General features: G+C 42.3%; 1 protein-coding gene across 2 annotated transcripts in view; it reads left to right on the forward strand.

Annotated features, from left to right (window-relative positions):
- Ccdc77 (coiled-coil domain containing 77) overlaps positions 1-15,536 on the forward strand; it is a 30,088-nt gene extending 14,552 nt beyond the window's left edge. Inside the window, exons 7-12 of one of the 2 annotated variants that reach the window (XM_075982928.1) lie at positions 1,325-1,416; positions 5,818-5,966; positions 9,291-9,510; positions 12,308-12,433; positions 12,526-12,678; positions 14,158-14,450. In XM_075982928.1, coding sequence (XP_075839043.1) covers positions 1,325-1,416; positions 5,818-5,966; positions 9,291-9,510; positions 12,308-12,433; positions 12,526-12,678; positions 14,158-14,304 — 887 coding nt within the window. In that variant the 3' untranslated portion in view covers positions 14,305-14,450. Of the gene's footprint in view, positions 1-1,324; positions 1,417-5,817; positions 5,967-9,290; positions 9,511-12,307; positions 12,434-12,525; positions 12,679-14,157 lie in introns of both variants that reach the window. The other variant, XM_075982927.1, reaches the window with a different exon arrangement.
- Positions 15,537-18,936: the final 3,400 nt, after the last annotated feature.

An 18,936-nucleotide genomic window follows, 5' to 3' on the forward strand; every position in this document is an offset into this window, starting at 1 on the left:
TGTGTGTGTAGGGAGGGATGTGTGTATGGGTGTGCATTTGTGTGGATGCCAGAGGTCTGTCAGGGGCCTTCAGAGCTTCTCTCTCACTGAGCCTGGAGTAGTTCACTGATTCAGCTAGACTGGCTGTCCAGTGAGCTTTAGGGATCCTCTTGCTTCTTCCTCTCTGGTGTTGGGGTAACAGGTGTGTGGACCTGGCTTCTTATATGGGTGCTGAGGATCTCAACTCAGGTCGCCTTGCTTACACAGCAGGTAATTTACTGACTGAACCAGCTCCCCAGCTCCTTAGTACAAGTTTCTTTTGCTTTTTAAAAAATACATTCCTGGGTGCTGGAGAGATGGCTCAGTGGTTAAGAGCATTGACTGCTCTTCCAAAGGTCCTGAGTTCAATTTCCAGCAACCACATGGTGGCTCACAAAAATCTGTAATGAGGTCTGGTGCCCTCTTCTGGCCTTCAGTCATACATGCAGGAAGAATATTGTATACATAATAAATAAATATTTAAAAATTAAAAAAAATACATTCCTTTTTTTAAGATTTATTTATTTATTATATATACAATGTTCTGTTTGCATGTATGCCTGCAGGTCAGTAGAGGAAGCGGGCACCAGATCTCAGTAAGATGGTTGTGAGCCACCATGTGGTTGCTGGGAATTGAACTCAGGACCTCTGGAAGAACAACCAATGCTCCTAACCACTAAACCATCTCTCCAGCACCCTAAAAAATACATTCTTATTAATTAACTTGACAGTTACATGTGTTTGTAGAGTGCACTGGGGCACTGTAACGTGTATACATTGTGTTAATAATCACAGTAGCCATCACTTTTTGTAGGAACTATGTATCTGTTTCTAGCTGTTTTCACACGTAGAGTTGTCAGCCGTAGGCACACGATTGTGCCAGAGAGCAGAGAGCATTAGAAGTTACTCCAGCTGTCTAGCTGGACCTGTGCCCCACTGGCTATCCCCTCCCACCTCCCCTCCTCTGTGCCTTCCCAGGCTCTAGTGACCTCATTCAGTTTTTGTTGTTTGTTACCCTTTCTTTTGAAAATTGCGTGGTATGTCATAACCAAAGTGTTTAAATTGGACTTGTACTAAGAAAATTCACAGCTCCAGAGGAGCATTCTGCCAAAAGACAAATACAATTACCCAGGTGAAATGCCACGGAATTCCCTCAGGAGATTTCTGCGTGGGGATCAAGCACTGCAGGTCTCGAGTGCGTTTCTTTTCCTTCCATTCCTTCTCCTGCAGGTAAAGGAAACTGAACTTGAACAGCAGAAAGAAGAGCTGGGCAGAGTTTTTGATGGACTTTTGTTTTCTATTTTAGATCCTAAAGTAAGCAAAAAAAGAGCAACACTAAAAGAAAAGGAAGACATATCTGAGCGTTACCAGAGGGAGGTACAAACACTCACCCTGCAGGTGATATATTTGTCTTGACAGACCAAAGTGGTTTCTCTCCACACATTTGGCTGTGTGTAATGCACTTTACTATTGTATGAGAACTATCTCTTTGCACTTGGATTGCATTCAGGCATCCTTGGGCAAGGAACATTGAGATTATTCTTAATGTTTAAGCCTCCCAAGAAAAATTCGAAATAGTTTTTGTTGTTGTTGTTTTGTTCTGTTTTGTTTTGAGATAGGGTCTGTCTACACAGTTCTGGCTGTCTTGGAGCTCACTATGTAGACCAGGCTGGCCTCAAATTTAGAGATGTCCTTGCCTCTGAAAGACATGCACCACCACACCTTGTTTAGAGATAGTTTTAATATAGATTTAAATATGAACCTAATGTAGGAGAAAAAGCCCTACATAGTGGTGTACTCCTGTAATCCTAGCACTTAGGAGCTGAGGCAGGAGGATTGACATACATTTGAGGCCTGCTAGGTTCTATGTAAGAAACACTAGGCCAACAAGGGCTACCTAGCAAAACCCTATTTCTATATATCCCCACTCCTCTAAGAGAGATGATGTGGGAACAAGGAATGTTGTTGTTATGGGGTACATGAAGAGTAAAACTCCTTAGATGCCTGAACAAATATGGAGTCTTTGATCATTGCCTCCAATTTGTTGGAGTTTTTAAAAGTAAAAACTGCAATTGTGACATATACAGACAGGCAGTGTGGACATCTGCAGCAAGCAGATGTTTATAGGAGTGGGAATATAGCAGGAACGTGGTCAGGAAGTTCTCATAACCTTCAGGTCAGGGATACATCGTATAGAATTTGTGGCTGGTCCAGAGACTAGTTTATATTAGGAATTTATGGTTGATTAGACCAGTTTGCCCAAGATAGTTTTAGCTCTTAAAGTATTCTGAGGAATACTTTCATAAGATACACTGCCTCTGGCAGCCTCATACCATACAGATCTGGAACTATACAAAGGTTTTTTTTTTTAATTATTGTATATGTGTGAGATCACATGGTTGCATTGTCTATGGTGTATTTTGGGAAGGGGAGAATAGTAATTCATGCCCTAGAGGAGATGTGGGTTTCTCAAGAGAGAATAGCCTCATAGCACTTATACCTTAAAATCATTATTGTCTGTGTGAACATTCTAGAATGCTTCTGGCAACCTTTAGTTCACATGCTAGGCCCTAGCTAACAAAACCATCCTAAAGTAAGAATTGCTATTTGTTTTGTTCTGCTTTTGCATCAAGGTCTCATCTTACAGCCCTGGCTGGTCTGGAACTTGCTATATAGACCAGGCTGACTCAAAACCTCAAAACTCACAGAGATCCTCCTGCCTCTGCCTCCTGAATGTTGAGATTAAAGATGTATGCTGGAATTTACTTTGTGATTGGCCTAAAGAATATATAGAGAGTAGCATAGAGAAGTTTGTCTGTACGACAAATCAACATTTGAGGTTATAATTATTTGTTTAATGAATATGTTGTACAATCTAGGAAAATAAGTCTTTATCTTACTACTGGGTATAAAGGGATTTTTCTTTGGGCTGCTAGCTCAGAAAAAAAAAAGTCATGAGACTTATTAATTATAAAAGCTTGGCTCTATAGCTTAGGCTTGTCCCACTAGCTCTTACAACTCACATTAACCCTTGTTTTTAATCTATATATTTTTTTAATATGGTTTAGTTACCTTTACTCTGTAATGCCCATCTTGCTTGCTCTCCATCTGACTGGTGACTCTACCTTTCTTCTTTCCAGAGCTCTTTTTGTCCAGAAGTTGCCCCATACCTCCTACCTAACAACTAGCTGTTTAACTTTTTATTAAACCAATCACAGTGACATATCTTTACGCAAAGTAATTAAATATCTTGCAACATTTCCCCCTTTTTGTCTAAATAAAAAGAAAAGGGTTTTAACTCTAACATAGTAAAACCATATACAATAAGAACCATTCAGGTAAGAATTAAATTTACAATGTCCAGTCCATTTGCATTTGGCAAATTCAGAGAAAATAGACCATTATTAATACTATCTTGGTGAGTCCAAAGTTTTGTACTAATTTACTTTCTATCATAACTAAGGAAAACTATAACTATCTAGTCTTCAATTCCATCAAATATTATATCCCAAAAGGATATATTTCCTGAATGAATAGGAAGTTTAGAGCAAGCAACTCCCAAAACTATGAAACAACAGAGACAGCTGATTGCCTGGATAGTCAACCAAGGTCTCTTTGTAACATTGGGGTATCCATCTTTGGCCTACAGGCCTAGAATATCTGATAGACTTTTCTGTGAAGCAGGAAATTTTTGAAGGACTGTCCTGTCCTGTCTTGACAGAGTTCAGCAGTTACTTTTTTATGTCCTGCTTGTCCAATTTGGGCAGCATGCTGTCAACAGTTGAGGCAAGAGTGGGTTCTTGTTCAAATAGCTAACTTTTGCCACAAAGAAAGCAAACTCCATATAGTAGAGGTTCTTTGATGCCCATTATCCTTTTTTGAATTAAATGGTGCTGCTGGGAGCAGGCATGTCTCAGTGTCAAAAAAGCCTTATGTTATTAAAACTTTTTTAAATGCCATATACTATAGGTTTTTGAAGTGTTTGAAGATCATCTATCTAAAATATATCTGCATATGACCTTGAAAACTTACCTAAAATGAGTATAAGTTTGATAGTTATGACTGACTATTAACCTGTATTACTTTATTATCCTAAATATCTTTCAAGGACTAAAACTACTTTTATAAATGAGCTGCATAGATACAATACCTTAAATAAGAATAGAAACAGAAACAAAATCCCCCAAAACAACCAAAAAGAATAGAAATATATATAACAAAAATAACCTTAAATTTGTGTCAGTATACAAAAATATCTTTAAAAAGAGTAGAAACATATATACAGTATAACAAAAGTAACTTTAAATTTATCTCAGTGTACAAAGATTCATACCAATGTAAAATGTGTGAGACTAGTGGTTGTTCAAAAGTAGGTTCAACAACCCGCCTTTTATCTCATTTCTCTATATCCCCCTTTTTTCCCTTCAGAAAGAGATCCATGAATCTAATATTTATTTAACTTTTTCACTGACCATGACCAGTAACTATTTGTTTACCAACCCCCCTAAATGATGACAAGCATTCATAACCCACTGAATGACCAAAACCTCTTGGGAATGTGGACATTGTATTCTCTAGACTGCTTCCTGTTGTATGGGGGCAATGATATCTTTAGGGGACCCTGAGAAATTTGGGATATTGATCAAGTCTGAGAAAGCTTTTTAAAAAAAGTTCAGCCGGCCGATGGTGGCCCATGCCTTTAATCCCAGCACTCGGGAGGCAGAGGCAGAGGCAGGCGGATCTCTATGAGTTCAAGACCAGCCTGGTCTACAGAGCTAGTTCTAGGACAGGCTCCAAAGCCACAGAGAAACCCTGTCTCAAAAGAAAAAAAAAAAAGTTCAGAACAGAAAATCTCCATTCTTTCATGAGCAGGCAAATCTCAGTGAGTTCAAGGCCAGCCTGGTCTATAGAGTTCCAGGTCTAGTGAGTTCCAGGAGGAGCAGGAATGTTGTACAGAGAAACCCTGTCTTGGAAAACCAAAATAAACAAACAAACAAATGAATAAATAGAATATATATTAAAAGAAATGTAATCGGCGTAATAACCAGGCTAGCTTAATATGAAACAGCAAATTTTAATGAAGGGATAGCTTACAACACCAGGGATCCAGCGATGAGCAGGAAATACAAAAAAGAGAGCAGCAGGGCTCATGCTCGCAAAGCAAGATTTATCTGTAAACATTAGCCCGAGGCGAACATGCCCCCTAAGGGGGCTGGGCTATCCCTACAAAGGAAAAGTCCTGGGCTGGCAATACTGTTTGTAATCCCACTGGGGGAGTGGGGACAGGGCGGTCCCTGGAACTCACTAGCTATTCAGCTTGGTGAGCTCAAGGGTCAGTGAGTTTCTTAAAACCATGTTTTAAGAGATGAGGAGGTGCTGGGCGATGGTGGCGCACGCCTTTAATCCCAGCACTCGGGAGGCAGAGGTAGGCGGATCTCTGTGAGTTCGAGACCAGCCTGGTCTACAGAGCTAGTTTCAGGACAGGCTCCAAAGCCACAGAGAAACCCTGTCTCGAAAAACCAAAAAAAGAAAAAAAAGAGATGAGGAGGTGGGGAGTGATTGAATGGGACACTTTACTCACTCATATGTCTACACGCAGGTATGCACACAGCACAGGCATGTACAATACACCTACACATAGAATCAAAACAGACTTTTCTGTTCATTTTGCCACTGTTGGGGTTTTGTTGCTTTTTTTCTCCCACCCATTTTACTTTGTTTAAGAAGGACTCACCTTCAGAAATCTGAAGTAGTAGAAGCAGGCGTGGATAACTGACTCATTCTTCTTGGCCCATGTAGGTGGAAGCACTTCAGGCACAGCTGGGAGAGCAGGCAAAACTTTCTAGAGAACAAATTGAAGGGCTCATGGAGGACAGACGGATTCGAATTGAGGAGATACAAGTTCAGCACCAGAGAAATCAAGACAAAGTCAAAGAGCTGACCAAAAGGTGAGGACTCAAGAATTATGGTCCTAACAGGTGTCCTGTTTTTCTGAATGGCTTAAGAGGTGGCTCTGTTGTTAAGAGCACTTACTGTTCTTGCAAAGGACCTGGATTTGGTTCCCAGCATGCACATCAAGACATCAGGTGACGCACAGCTGTCAGGGACAGCCTCTACAAAAGTACCTCGTTTTTGAGCCTCCACACACAACTCTGTAACTCCGGTTCCAGGGGAATCTAGCACTTCTGGCCTCCAGAAGTATTCAGTAAGTAGATTGTGCAGGTAAACTCACACAGGTTAACACTGTGCACGTTAAAAGTTAATATTTCTTCAGCTAGGTATATAGCTCAGTGGTAGTGGCCTGGCATCCCCTGTATTGAGCCACGGTTTTATTCTCCAGTATCAAGAAGAAGAGAAAAAGTGAGGTGGAGAGTGAGGCTGGAGAGATGGTTCAGCAATTAAGAGCACTGGTTGCTCTTCCAGAGGATCCAGGTTCAATTCCCAGCACCCACATGACCGCTCACAACTGTCTGTAACAACTCCAGTTCCAGGGGATCTGACACCCTCGCACAGACATACATGCAGGCAAAACACCAATGCACATAAAATAAAAATAAATTATTGAAAAGAGAAGATTAATAGTTATGGGGATGGAGAGATGGCTCAGCAATTAAGAGTCTCTGGGTTCAATTCCTGGCACCCTCAGCTCCTCCCCTGTTGCTTTATTTCAGTTTGTGCTTCAGTCAAACTAATAATTTAAGGAACAATTGTTTTTAGTAAGCATGTCAGTAAACAATAGTAATCACTGAACTGAAGACTTACTCAGACCAAATCCACATTTCTATGACTAATGTTTACTAATGATTAGTCTGCCTTCCTCCCTCCCTCCCTTTTTTCCTTCCTTTCTTTTTGTTTTTTTAAGACGGGGTTTCTCTGTTTAACAGCTCAGGCTCTCCTGGAACTCTCTTTGTAGATCAGGCTGGCCTTGAACTCACAGTAATCCACCTACCTTCTGCCTTTGCCTCCCAAGTGCTGGAATTAAAGGCATGTGCTACCAAATCGCCCCGCTAGTGTGCCCGAATAACGTGTGATTTTATATTAGTTTTCCCGTATGTAACTAGCCATCCTAAGTATTGTACAGACCTGATCAGGCTCACGATCAGTCCTTGTATTAGATGAATCATCCCAAGATATATTGAGGAGCCTGAAACCCTAAGGTGATAATGACTGTCTTTTGTTACTTTTTTTTTCTTTTGCTGATATTTTATTTATTTTCTGCAATGTTTGGTATTGCATCTAGAACCGTACATAGGCTAGGCAAGTGTTCTTGTATGTGAGCACAGCATCAGCCCAGCTGTGATATTTTAAATGTTTTTAGCATTCATTATGCAAATATTTATAGAATATAAAAATTGGTTTATTAATTATACATAATAATGTATTTCATTCTGGCATTTTCATTCATGTACATAATATGTTTTGATCACATTCTCACCTTCTTTTCTTTCTCTTGTCCCCCTCCTCCTCCTTAATCTGGATACCTTCAAAAAAGTTTGTGATTATGAACATAAAACATACCTAAGTGCTATTGTTTGATCAGTAGAAAGTTGTAGTGGTTACTTTATGGTAGTTAATGCTCTTGCAGGCAATTGCATCTGTTGTAACTTATTTAAAAACACTATGAAGAGAAGTCACGTCATAAAACAGAACTACTATGGGAGGTTTATTGGAAGAGGAAAGAGAAGGTGTAGAAAAGAGCAGAGAGGGGGACAAAGACCGATCCATGGGACAAGAGTGGCAGAAAAAAGAGAGAGAGAGACAGACAGACAGACAGAAAGAGAAGAGACGTATATACGTGAGTGGTCAAGGCCCACCTTTTAAAAGGGAATGTGCACAGGAGGTGCTCTTAGTGGCTACCACTGAGGAGGTATCCTGTCAGGACCCCAGGGGCTGGCCAGTACAGATGCCTGAGTATAACAGCATCATTTACTGTAGCATGTTGGTGTTAACCCAATAAAGTTGCCAATTTTGGAAGACATTCTTTTTTAGAGATACAAACATCATGTTTTTATTCCCAGTATCAAGAACTGTTATCAGGACTAGCCAATGCTTTTGTATTTCTAGTAGATGGTATTATCCTTATTCTGCTGGCAAGGAAAAAGTCCAGCTGTCTTTTGCTCAGGAAAAATATGCATGTTGACATTCAAAATCTGACATAGTATATAAGCAAATATTGAATTATAAGACAGGAAAATTTAAAGCTGATGTAGGATTTAGAGAACAGAAGAATTAAAATGGACTAAAGCATTGACATAACTTCATAGAGAAATTGATCTCAAGAAAAGGACAAGAATTCAGCTGGGTGTGGTGGTGTATGCCTGGAGTGCCACCACTCAAGAAGTTGGGGCAGGAAGATTGAAATTCAAGGGTAGCTTAGACAATTTAGCAAATCTCTAGGAAAAAAATAAAAGATAAACATTTAAAGAGGGGGGAGAGCTGAGGATCTGGTAGAGCACTGCCCCGCCCCCAAAACGAGGATTTTGGTGTAGGGTCTTGACACATAGCATAAACAAAGTGAAGCTGTCTCTGATCCTTAAGAAATGGAGGGCTGGAGAGCACTGACTGCTCTTCCAGAGGTCCTGAGTTCAATTCCCAGCAACTACATGGTACCTTACAGCCATCTATAGTGGGATCTGATGCCCAGTTCTGGCATAAAGTCATACATGCAGATAGAGCACTCATATTCATAAAATAAATACATAAATCTTTAAAAAATAATAAAGACCTAGAGTTAGTGCTCAGTCAGAGTACCGTGGCGCAGGTCTTCCTTGTGTCGCTTCTTGGGACGATGTGTACACTGTTGGTCATCTTTCTAACCCAAGCCCTCAAATTAGCCCTCAGAAAGCTTTCTGCAGACACAAGTCTGCGGACCAGGGACGGTGGTAGGCACAAGACACTGCCTAAGAAAGCATGTGAGACCGTCAGTGATCAGACTGTGTGCCTTTTTAAAGCTGCCGCTGTTCGAGAGTTCATATTGTTCAATTTTTTTTTTAAATATTTATTTATTATATATACATTATTCTGTGTGTATGCCTGCAGGCCAGAAGAGGGCACCAGACCTCATTACAGATGGTTGTGAGCCACCATGTGGTTGCTGGGAATTGAACTCAGGACCTTTGGAAGAGCAGGCAGTGCTCTTAACCTCTGAGCCATCTCTCCAGCCCCATATTGTTCAATTTTTAAAGAAGCTGTATTTCTCTTTTAGATTAGCCTTGTATTTCAGCTACGCAGTGTGAGCATCTTCGTGCTCAGGGTTGTTCTTGTTTTCATAGCCTCCATCACATCCAGGAACTGCTCTATGAGAGCACCAAAGATTTTCTACAACTAAGATTTGAGAACCAAAGTAAAGAGAAGGTGTGGATGCTTGAAAAAGACCACTTGCTGTCAAAGATTAAGCAGTATAGAGTGCAATGTAAGAAGAAAGAAGATAAGCTTGGAAAAGCTATTCCAGTTTTCCATGAGAGTCATCATACTCAGAATGAGTATATTAAGGTAATGTCGTGGTTTTCCTGGAAGAGTTGAAAAGCTCAGAATTCCTTGGGGCTGGCGTTGAGGTTTGGTTAGTAGAATGCTTACATAGCATGCAGAGACCTGGGGTTTGATCCTCAGCACTACATAAAACCAACTGTGATGGCTCAAGCCTCTAATCCCAGCATTTGGGAGATTAGAAACAGGGGGACCACAAATTCAAGGTTATCCTTGGTTAAATAGTGAGTTTGAGGCCAGCCTGAGCTACACGAGACCTTGTCGGAGACTTGGAGAATTTCAAAGACCTATAAATTGTTATATAAGATCCACTCAGCTTGTGAAGCTCAGTAGCAATAATGTCATGAAATAGATAACAAAGAATAACTGGTCAAGATGGGATTTGAGGATCAAATACTAAGCTACACAGAATTCAAGACCAGGCTATGGAGTGAGAACCTGTCTCAAAAAGAAAACAAAAATATTACACTTCATTTCCTAGTTCAGCAAATGGGCATGACTCTGGGGACAACACTGTGTAAGGTAGACAGAACCTTGAGAAAAAAACACAATGAGAAATTGTGTTTCTATTTTAGTGAACAAGAAAAATCATAGTTTATCAAGTAATTTCATATTAATAAGAGAATTAAGTAACAATTGTATTACTTGTTGGAACCCCACTAGAAAGGGACCTAGGGACACCCCTCTTACGTCTGGTGTTTTTGCTGAGGCTTGCAGTATAGATTTTGGGAAGGGCATTCCTGGCAGAGGGTAATAGTTTAAAGTTCATGGAATATGTTTGAGGAAAAGGAGGGACCACATTACGGTTGTGAACTAAACAAGGAGAAGGGAGGGCTGACCGAAGCTCACTGGTAGCTCATACAAGGTCCTAGGTTTAATACTCAGTGCCGCAAGAGAAAGAAAGAAAAAAATAAAAACAAAACAAGGAGGAACTGATATGCAAGCCCTGGAGGTGCTGGCAGAAGCTGGCCATAGATGGTTGTGCAGGTCACTGCATGGAATATGAGCATAGGTCTAACGGTTATGTCTTGGAAAGGTTGTATAAAGAAGTAACATAATTGGATGTGAAGGTTATCAGTAATCTCCTTTTGGCCTCTTGAGACAGGGTTTCAGGTAGCCAGGCTGGCTTCCAACTCAACTGAAGATGGCCTTGAACTTCTGATCTTCTTGCCTCTGCCTCCTGAGCGCTGGAATCGTGAGTGCTGGGATTCTGGGTATGTGCTGTACCATACCAGCTTATTATTTCGAGTGGGAGGTTCATCGTTGTTTCCTAGGCAAAGCTTGAACTCCTGGGCTCCAGTAATCTTCCGTCTGCCTCCAGAGTAGCTGGATTATAGATGTCACTTGTGTATATAGATCTGGTTTGGTGTTTTGGTTTTTTGATTTTAAAAATTGCATTTATTTCTGTGTTATGTTTGTGCATGTGTGTGTATAACTCTTGTGACGCATGAACATACCATGACATGAATGTGGAGATCAGAGAACTTTCAGTTCTTCCCTCCCACCATGTGGGGCCCAGGCTTCATGGCAAGTGCCTTAATGCTGAGCTGTTTTGCTGGCTTGTTTAAGGTTTTAAAAGATTGTTTTTTTGTCTCCTCCATTGAACATGCATAATACATGTTGATGTTTCTTATTTTCAGAGTTATGACACATAATGTCTTACTTAAATTCTGAGCTCCATTTTGTGGTTCTTCTCAGCCAAAAATACTTTTATTTTTTGAAACTGGGTCTCATGTGCCTGGGGTTGTCTTTTAATTGACTGTGTAGCTGAGGATGACCTTGAACTCCTGGTCTTTCTGTCTCCATCTCTAGAGTGCTAGAAACACCTGGTTTGCTGGATACTTTTATATCAACTTGACACAAGGTGGAATTACCAGATGGGAGGAGGGGAGCAGAGGGAGTCTCAATTGAGAAAATGCCTCCATAAAAATTGGGCTGTAGGGCCAGGCGGTGGTGATACATACCTTTAATCCCAGCACTTGGGAGACAGAGGCAGGTGGATCTCTCTGAGTTTGAGGCCAGCCTGGTCTACAAAGCGAGTTCTAAGACAGCCAGGGCTATTACACAGAGAAACCCTGTCTTGGAAAGAAAAAGAAAAAAAAAGGGCTGTAGACAAGCTTTTGGGGCATTTTCTTAATCATGATTGATGTGAGAAGGCCCATCCCATTGTGGATGGGGACACCTTGAGCTAGTAGTCTGGTTCTGTAAGAAAGCAGGATAAGTAAGCCATGAGGAGCAAGCCAGTAAGCAGCACCCCTCCATGGCCTTTGTATCAGCTCCTGTCTCGGGCTTCTGCCCTGACTTCCTTCATGCACTATGATGTGGAAGTGTAAGCCAAATAAACCATTTCTCTCCAAGTTGCTTTGGTCATGGGGTTTCATCACAGCAATTGTAACCCTAACTAGGACACCTGGGTTGTTTTATCTTGAAAATACCTGCTTATGTATACTTGAGAGGAAGGTAGAGACATGGCAGGGCCCTGGGTGTCTCCTCATATCTGTGTGCACGTTTGCTCTGGAAATCTTTCCCTCCCTTCTTCACCACGGTGTTATTTTAATTACCTGAGGGGGCTGAAGAGATGCTCAGCAGTTAGGGGCACTGACTGCGCTCCAGAGGACCTGCGTTCAATTCCCAGCAACCACACGGCAGCTCACAACCATCTGTAACTCCAGAGTCCAACACCCTCACACAGACATACACAAACACCAGTGCACATAAAGTAAAAACAAACAAAATTTAAAAAAAGAACTGCCTAATTATTATAGTGCTGAACATTAAACCTTTTTATCCCTTTGGCCTACAGTCTTTAAAGGATAAACTAATGCAAGAAAAAAAGCTGTCCAACATGTACCAAGAACAGTGCATCTCCCTAGAAGAGGAACTTGCTCGAATCCGGGAAGAGGAGGAAATGAGAAGAGAGATCTTCAAGGTATGTAGGCTCTCACACGTGTGACGAGTGGACGTGCAGACGGCTCTGGGGAATACTTTTCTCCTCCTTGTAAACTCCTCATCCCTGTTCAGGACCGCTCCAACAAGATGGGAAGGCGCCTACAGATAATGACAAAGCGCTATGAGTCCCTGGAGCATCGGCGCGCCCTGGAGATAGAGGGCTTCAAGACGGACATTAAGGCTCTTCGGCAGAAGCTGAAAGACCTGGAGCAAATGCTCTATAAGGTATTTGTTTCTGAGTTAGGAAAGGAAAGGGGTGGGAGTGTAGAAAGATGGTGAGGAGGGCTCCTCAGAAGGATGGCCAAGGTCAGGAGGGTGGGTGAGAGAACAAGAAGGCCATGGCACTGAACAAAACCCAGAAGGACACTTTGTGTCCTTACTTGGACAGCAACAGATAAGTATCCTTGAATCCTCTGAGCATCAGTTCAACAGGAGCACCCTGTTGGAAAAGCAGATTTAAACTTACAAAGTACCATCCCTCCCAATTCAACAAGATTAAAAGATTTAGGTCTGTTTTGGGGGGAGGGAGGCTGGGCAGATGCCCATTAAGTAAAGTTGCTGGCTGTGCAAGCATTATGACCTGAGTCCAGATCCCTTGCACCACGTGAAATCCAAGCACACACATCTGTAACCCAGTGTGGAGAGATCAAGACAGGAGGACACCAGGATGTGCTGCCAGCCAGTATAGCCAAAGTGGTGGCCTCCAGGTTCACTGCAAACCATGTCTCAGGCACACATCTTTATTCCAGCACTCAAGAGGTAGAGGCAGGAGGATCTCTATGAATTTGAACTCAAGACCAGTCTGGTCCTCATAGCAAGTTCCAGGGCAGCCAGGGCTGCATAGTGAGACCCTGTCTCAGAAACAAAAGAACTACCGTGGAGGGTGACAGAGGATAGTCCGATGTCATTCTGACCTTCACTTGAGTACATGGCTGAACACACATACACACTGACTTTCTCAAAATTGTCTGTTTTTATAGCGGGGAAAATAATTGAGTAATGATATACTTTCCTAGAAACCATTTAGTATCTAATATCTTGATTGCTTTGGTGGAGATTTAACAGTCACCATAAGTCCTAAATAGTTGCTATGTTCTAAACAAAGTTGACAGAAAACAAAAAGAAATGCTTTCTATCATTTTTAGCAAAATTACCAATATTATTATTTATGGGTCTTGCTATTGTTAACATTGATTTATTTTTGTGTGCGGATATGTATGCCGTGGCGCATGTGTGGAGGTCAGAGGACAGTTTGTGGAAGTCAGTTCACTTCTTCCACCATGTGGCTCCTGGGGTCCCACTCAGATTCCCAGGCGTGGAGCAAGTGCCTCTGCTACCCACCAAGTGATCTTACCAATGCTGCAGTGCTCTTTTCCCTGCTGTTAGTTGTTCATCTCTATCCCAGAGCTTCCCTGCCTCTTTGTTTTGCTTGTTTTTGTTTCTGAGATGGTTTCATGTCGCCTAAGCTGTCCTCAAACTGCATAGATAGCCAAGGATGACTGTGAACTCTTGATGTTCTCTGCATCTTCTCCGAAACATTTAGACTAATTAAACATTTTCATTATTAAAATGAGTTACTGGAGAATTTAGGATTGCATTTATCATAGGTTAAAGAAAACAGTCAGCCAGCAAAGCCTGTTCTTTGTGACTTGATTTCTCCCCCTTAGCATAATTCTTCTTTTTTCTCTTTTCTGAACTCTGCAGGCAACAGTGACTACCCAGGGGAACCAGGACCTTGCCATTCTGTGTGAAGTCCGTGACAGCAATAGAAGAGCACATAAGATACAGGGGGAGCTGAAGAACCTCAAGTCCAAGGTGTTCGGTCTGGAGAACGAGCTTAGGCTGTGTTGACGTCCACTTTCTGGGGAGGTCGGCTTCCTGAGGCACAGTCACCTGTTCCCAGGCAGTTGGCGTGGAGTTGACCAGAGCAGTGATGTTTATTTCTATAAAGGTGGTGTTAAGGGCGTGATGACTCACATCTTGGGAGGCAGAGACAGGAGAACTGCCACAAATTCAAGGTAGAGGCAGGTAGAGCTCTGTGGTTCAAGGCCAGCCTGGTCTACATAGTAAGTTCTAGGCCATCCAAGGCTACTTAGTGAAACCCTGTCTCCAAAAAAACAAAAACAAAACATCAGACCCAGAAAGGGAAAGAAAGACAGAAAGAAAATAACAGTGACCACTGGGTGTTGAAAGGCTGCGCTTGCACCAACCTTGCTGTTTCACTGTTGCGGCATCTGAACTATAGCCTGGATTACTTGGAGACATCCTACTCTTACATATTGGCAGGCTTTTCTCTATTTAAAAAGACAGTCATGGGGTGCTAGAGAGATGGCTCAGTATTTAAGAGCACTGGCTGCTCCTCCAGAGGACCCGGATTCAGTTCCTAGCACCCATATGGCAGCACATGCTGTCTGTAACTCTAGTTCCGGGACTTCCAACACCCTCACGCAGACAAAACACCAATGCACATAAAATAAAAATAAATAGAAGGGCAGAGGTGGGATGTAGCTTAGCTGGTGAAGTGCTTGTCCTGTATGCAGAACCCTGGGCTCTGTCCCTGAAGCTACATAAAGCCAGTCTTGGTTGCTCACCTATAATCAGCCCTGGAGAGAGGTATAGGTGGGAGGGTCTGAAGTTCAAATTCACCCTTGGCTATATGGTGAGTTCCAGGCTAGCCTGGCTATAAGACACCATGTCTAAAAAACAAAACAAAACAAAGAAAGATGACAAAAACTCAGGAAGAGATGTTTTGCTGAGCTTGGTTGAGTGTCAGTAGGAGAGTGAGCTTCCTGCAGGATCCGAGGCATTCATTGATGGCAACCCTTCCTGGCAGGAGGGGAGGAGGCAGCAAATGACATACTTAATGGCACTTACTTAGCTGTGTAACTGTGTTGTGAGCGTGTTCCAGTGACCCACCACCAGGAGGCAGTACAGCTGTGCTCTTCAGTAGAAATGGTCATCAGGAAAAGGGTGCCACTTTAATTAGTGCAAAACCAAAATGATACTTAAGTAGCAAAGTTGGACATTTTGTCAATTTTTTTTAAAAACATGATTCAAAGTGTTTTAAATAAAATGTGTAGTTTAAAATATTTCTGTGTTCCACACTGTCTTATGCTTATGCCTTGTGTAGGTGTTTATCTCAATTTACTTTCTTTTTTAAAAATTATTTTCAATTTATTTATTTAAGGTGGAATTGGTGAGTGCTACTGCATGTGTAGAGGCCAAAGGACAACTTGAGGGAGTTCTCTGCCTTCGCCTGTATGGGTTTGGGATAACTCAGGTTGTTAGACTTGGCAGCCATCTTGTCAGCCCTTGTTTATATCAGTTTTAATATATAGTCTGGTACCAGGAGTACAGTAGACGCTCAGTTACAATTAACCTGTGAGCACTGCTTTGGTTTCAGTTGGATTCCAATAATTGGCCACTACTGTTAGTCAGAAGCCCAGCTTGGTGCCTTATCCCTGTAACCCCGGCACTGCCGAGGTAGAAACAGGGTGGTCACTACAAGTTAGAGGCCAGTGTAGGCTATATAACAGGTGCCAGGCCAGCCAGGGCTACATACTGAAACCTTGTCTCTAAAAAAAAAGAAAAAAGGTAGCGAGATGGCTCTGGAACCTGCATAACAGGAGGAGACAGTGAAAAAAACACGTGGATGATGCAACCACACTGCACGTTGGTCATACAGGGCCCTTTAACATCCCCAGGGCCATCAGGCACATCTGCCCGAGGGCTTGTCTGCACATGCATGGCCCTAGAGTCCGGAAGTGTCAGCCACATTGTGGCTGAAATTATAACATTCCACCCTTTTGTTTATTATAGAAATTTGTGGAGTTTGGAGTCTTTAATGAGTGGGAATAGGGTGTTGTAAGGTCTCTTGTGACTGCTTCATGTGACTTTGTGGGTGTCGGAGAGTTAAGATGCTTGACCATGTCCTGGGGTGGCTGATTACTTTTGTGTTTTTTCCCGTCTCTGTGGAACTGGCTGGCTGGCAGCTTGGACCTCACAAGATGCTGGAAAGGCAGAAAATTATGTCTGGAAAAAATTGTAGATCCTGGTGATTAAGGGAGGAGAGTCCCAAGATGGTAGATAGAGGGTTTTTTTTGGGGGGGGGGGATTTCCTAGGAGGGAATTTCCTAGGAGGGAATTTCCTAGGAGTTCCCAAGACCAGGAATGATAAGGGAAGAATTAAATGATACTTATTCTGGGCGAGTCTGGTCCATTTAGATAGGTCCGATTGGCTTCCTGGAGTTTATGAAAAAAATGAAAAGAAATAAATTTTAGACATATTAAAAGCTTATGATTACAATGGTATAGTGCTGGAATGGAAGACGGTGGGGAGGAGGGAGGAAAAGAAGGGGGAATTATTAGAAAGGGAATTATTAGGGAACCCCTCAATGTTTTACCTGAAGCAAATCTTAAGGCACTTGTTCTCTTTAGCATCATGGTATTACCTTGACATCCAGGAGACACTGCTGCTGTCGGTGATAAACCTGTTAAGTTAAAGTCAGTTTTGTGAGTTTTTGGAGTCTGGGGCTGTGAATGTCCCCAAGCTCATTACTGTTTCTTACAACCTGGACTTTTGGCAATCCCTGTAATCCAGCTCTATGTTTAATAATGGTCGCTGTATTAACAGCTGAGTGGTTAACTGGAAATTTAAGTATGTATGACACTGGAGATATAGAGAAGTTGGTAAAGCAGTTAAGAGAAAGAGGAAAAGGGAGAGGATCTGGAATTTTTGGCACAGGAGGATTGAGTACGGTGATGAAACTTTTGTTTTTCTGGAACTGGAGAAAAAGTGACTGATCTTGGTGTCCTCTGGATCAGGGCCCTGTTTGAGTTACTGTATACGAGGGGTATCTTGAGCTGGAAGAGTCAAAGGTTTGAAATGAGACAGGTGTGTCCAATGAGAGAGTCCCTCGAGCTTGGCAGCTGTGGGAGTTACAAGAATTACTTTAAAGGGGCCCTGCCATTTAGGGGGAAGGAGTGAGGGGCATTGGTCTGGGGGAGAAAATAGTATCTGCTCTCCTATTTTAATCAGCGGTGGGCATGAATTAGTACATGGTTGACGTAATGAGTAGTCAGTAAAATCCCATAATAGGGAGTGAAGATGGGATAACAGTGGAGTAAGCAGGTGATCAGGAAGGGGAGAGGTTTTGGGTGAGAGGCTAGGGGTTAAAACTGGTAGCCCATATATGAGTTCAAAGGGCAAGATGAAAAGGAGGCCTTTGGGGAGAGCCTTAAGCCTTAGAAGGGCCAGAGGCAAAAGTTTTACCCAGTTGAGGTGAAGCTCCTGTGACATCTTAACAAGGACATTTTTTAAAGAATGGTTAATTTGTTCTACCTTCCCTGAAGACTGAGGATGTTATGGGATATGAAAATGCCAGGGAATGTTAAGAGCTTTAGATAAAGTTTGAGAGATCTGGGAGGTAAACTCTAGGCCATTATCTGACTGAAGAGAGGTTGGGATTCCAAACTGGGGGATGATTTCTTGGAGAAGAACATCCGAAACTGTCCGGGCCCTCTTGTTAGTGGTGGGAAACGCTTCAATCCACCCAGACATGGTGTCCACAAAACCAGGATATATTTAACTCATCTGACTGTGGGCATATGAGTAAAATTGAGCTGCCAGTCAGTTCCTGGAAGGGAGCCCCTGGCCTGGTGGGTGGGAAAGGGGAAACTACAATATTTGGTCTTGAGATCTGACTTTGATAGATTTTACAAGAGGCAGTGATAGCTTTTAAGAACTCTAAGTTCTGTCATCATGTGAGCAAGGAAAACCTTCCCATCCAAAGAAGCTGCCCTCTGCATCTATGCTGCCATGTATCTGACGATGTACATTACGAACACCATCAAAGCCAAAGGCACCAGATTTGCTAAGCCGTTCTCTGCTTGGGATTAATGTGTTTGGCCTTTCTTACTGGATTCAATAGAGTAGTAGAGTATTGAAATCATTGGTCGCATGTGATAGCGGGCTTTCTAGTTGGATATCTATAGCAGTATTTCTGATTGTGTGCATGGTAACTAATTTCAAAGGAAGAAACCAGAAAATGGCCCATGCACAGGGACAGTGTGGCCCAGATGCCGATGATCAACATTCTTCGAGTAGAAAGCCCTTTGGCAAGGTAGCATCTGTGCAGATCCACATCACTGCCTTTGCGGAAGTTACAAGATATTGAAGCAGATGGTTCTTCCCTGCACTGGACGTCATCCCTCTTTACCATCCATTCATAAGAAGGTGTATTTGATTACACAGGAAATTTATAAAGTTGCCCGAGACTTTTTATAAATTTAAGACTCAATAGCACCCTCTTTGCTCCACCCTCTCCCCCATCTCCCACTAGACTGTGGGGAAAAAAAAAGAACTCTAAGTTCGGGCCAGGCGGTGGTGGCACACGCCTTTAATCCCAGCACTTGGGAGGCAGAGGCATGTGGATCACTGTGAGTTTGAGGCCAGCCTGGTCTATAAGAGCTAGTTTCAAAAAA

This window comes from Microtus pennsylvanicus, chromosome 8 (genome assembly GCF_037038515.1).
Source record: "Microtus pennsylvanicus isolate mMicPen1 chromosome 8, mMicPen1.hap1, whole genome shotgun sequence".
In the NCBI taxonomy this organism is placed as follows: Eukaryota; Metazoa; Chordata; class Mammalia; order Rodentia; family Cricetidae; genus Microtus; species Microtus pennsylvanicus.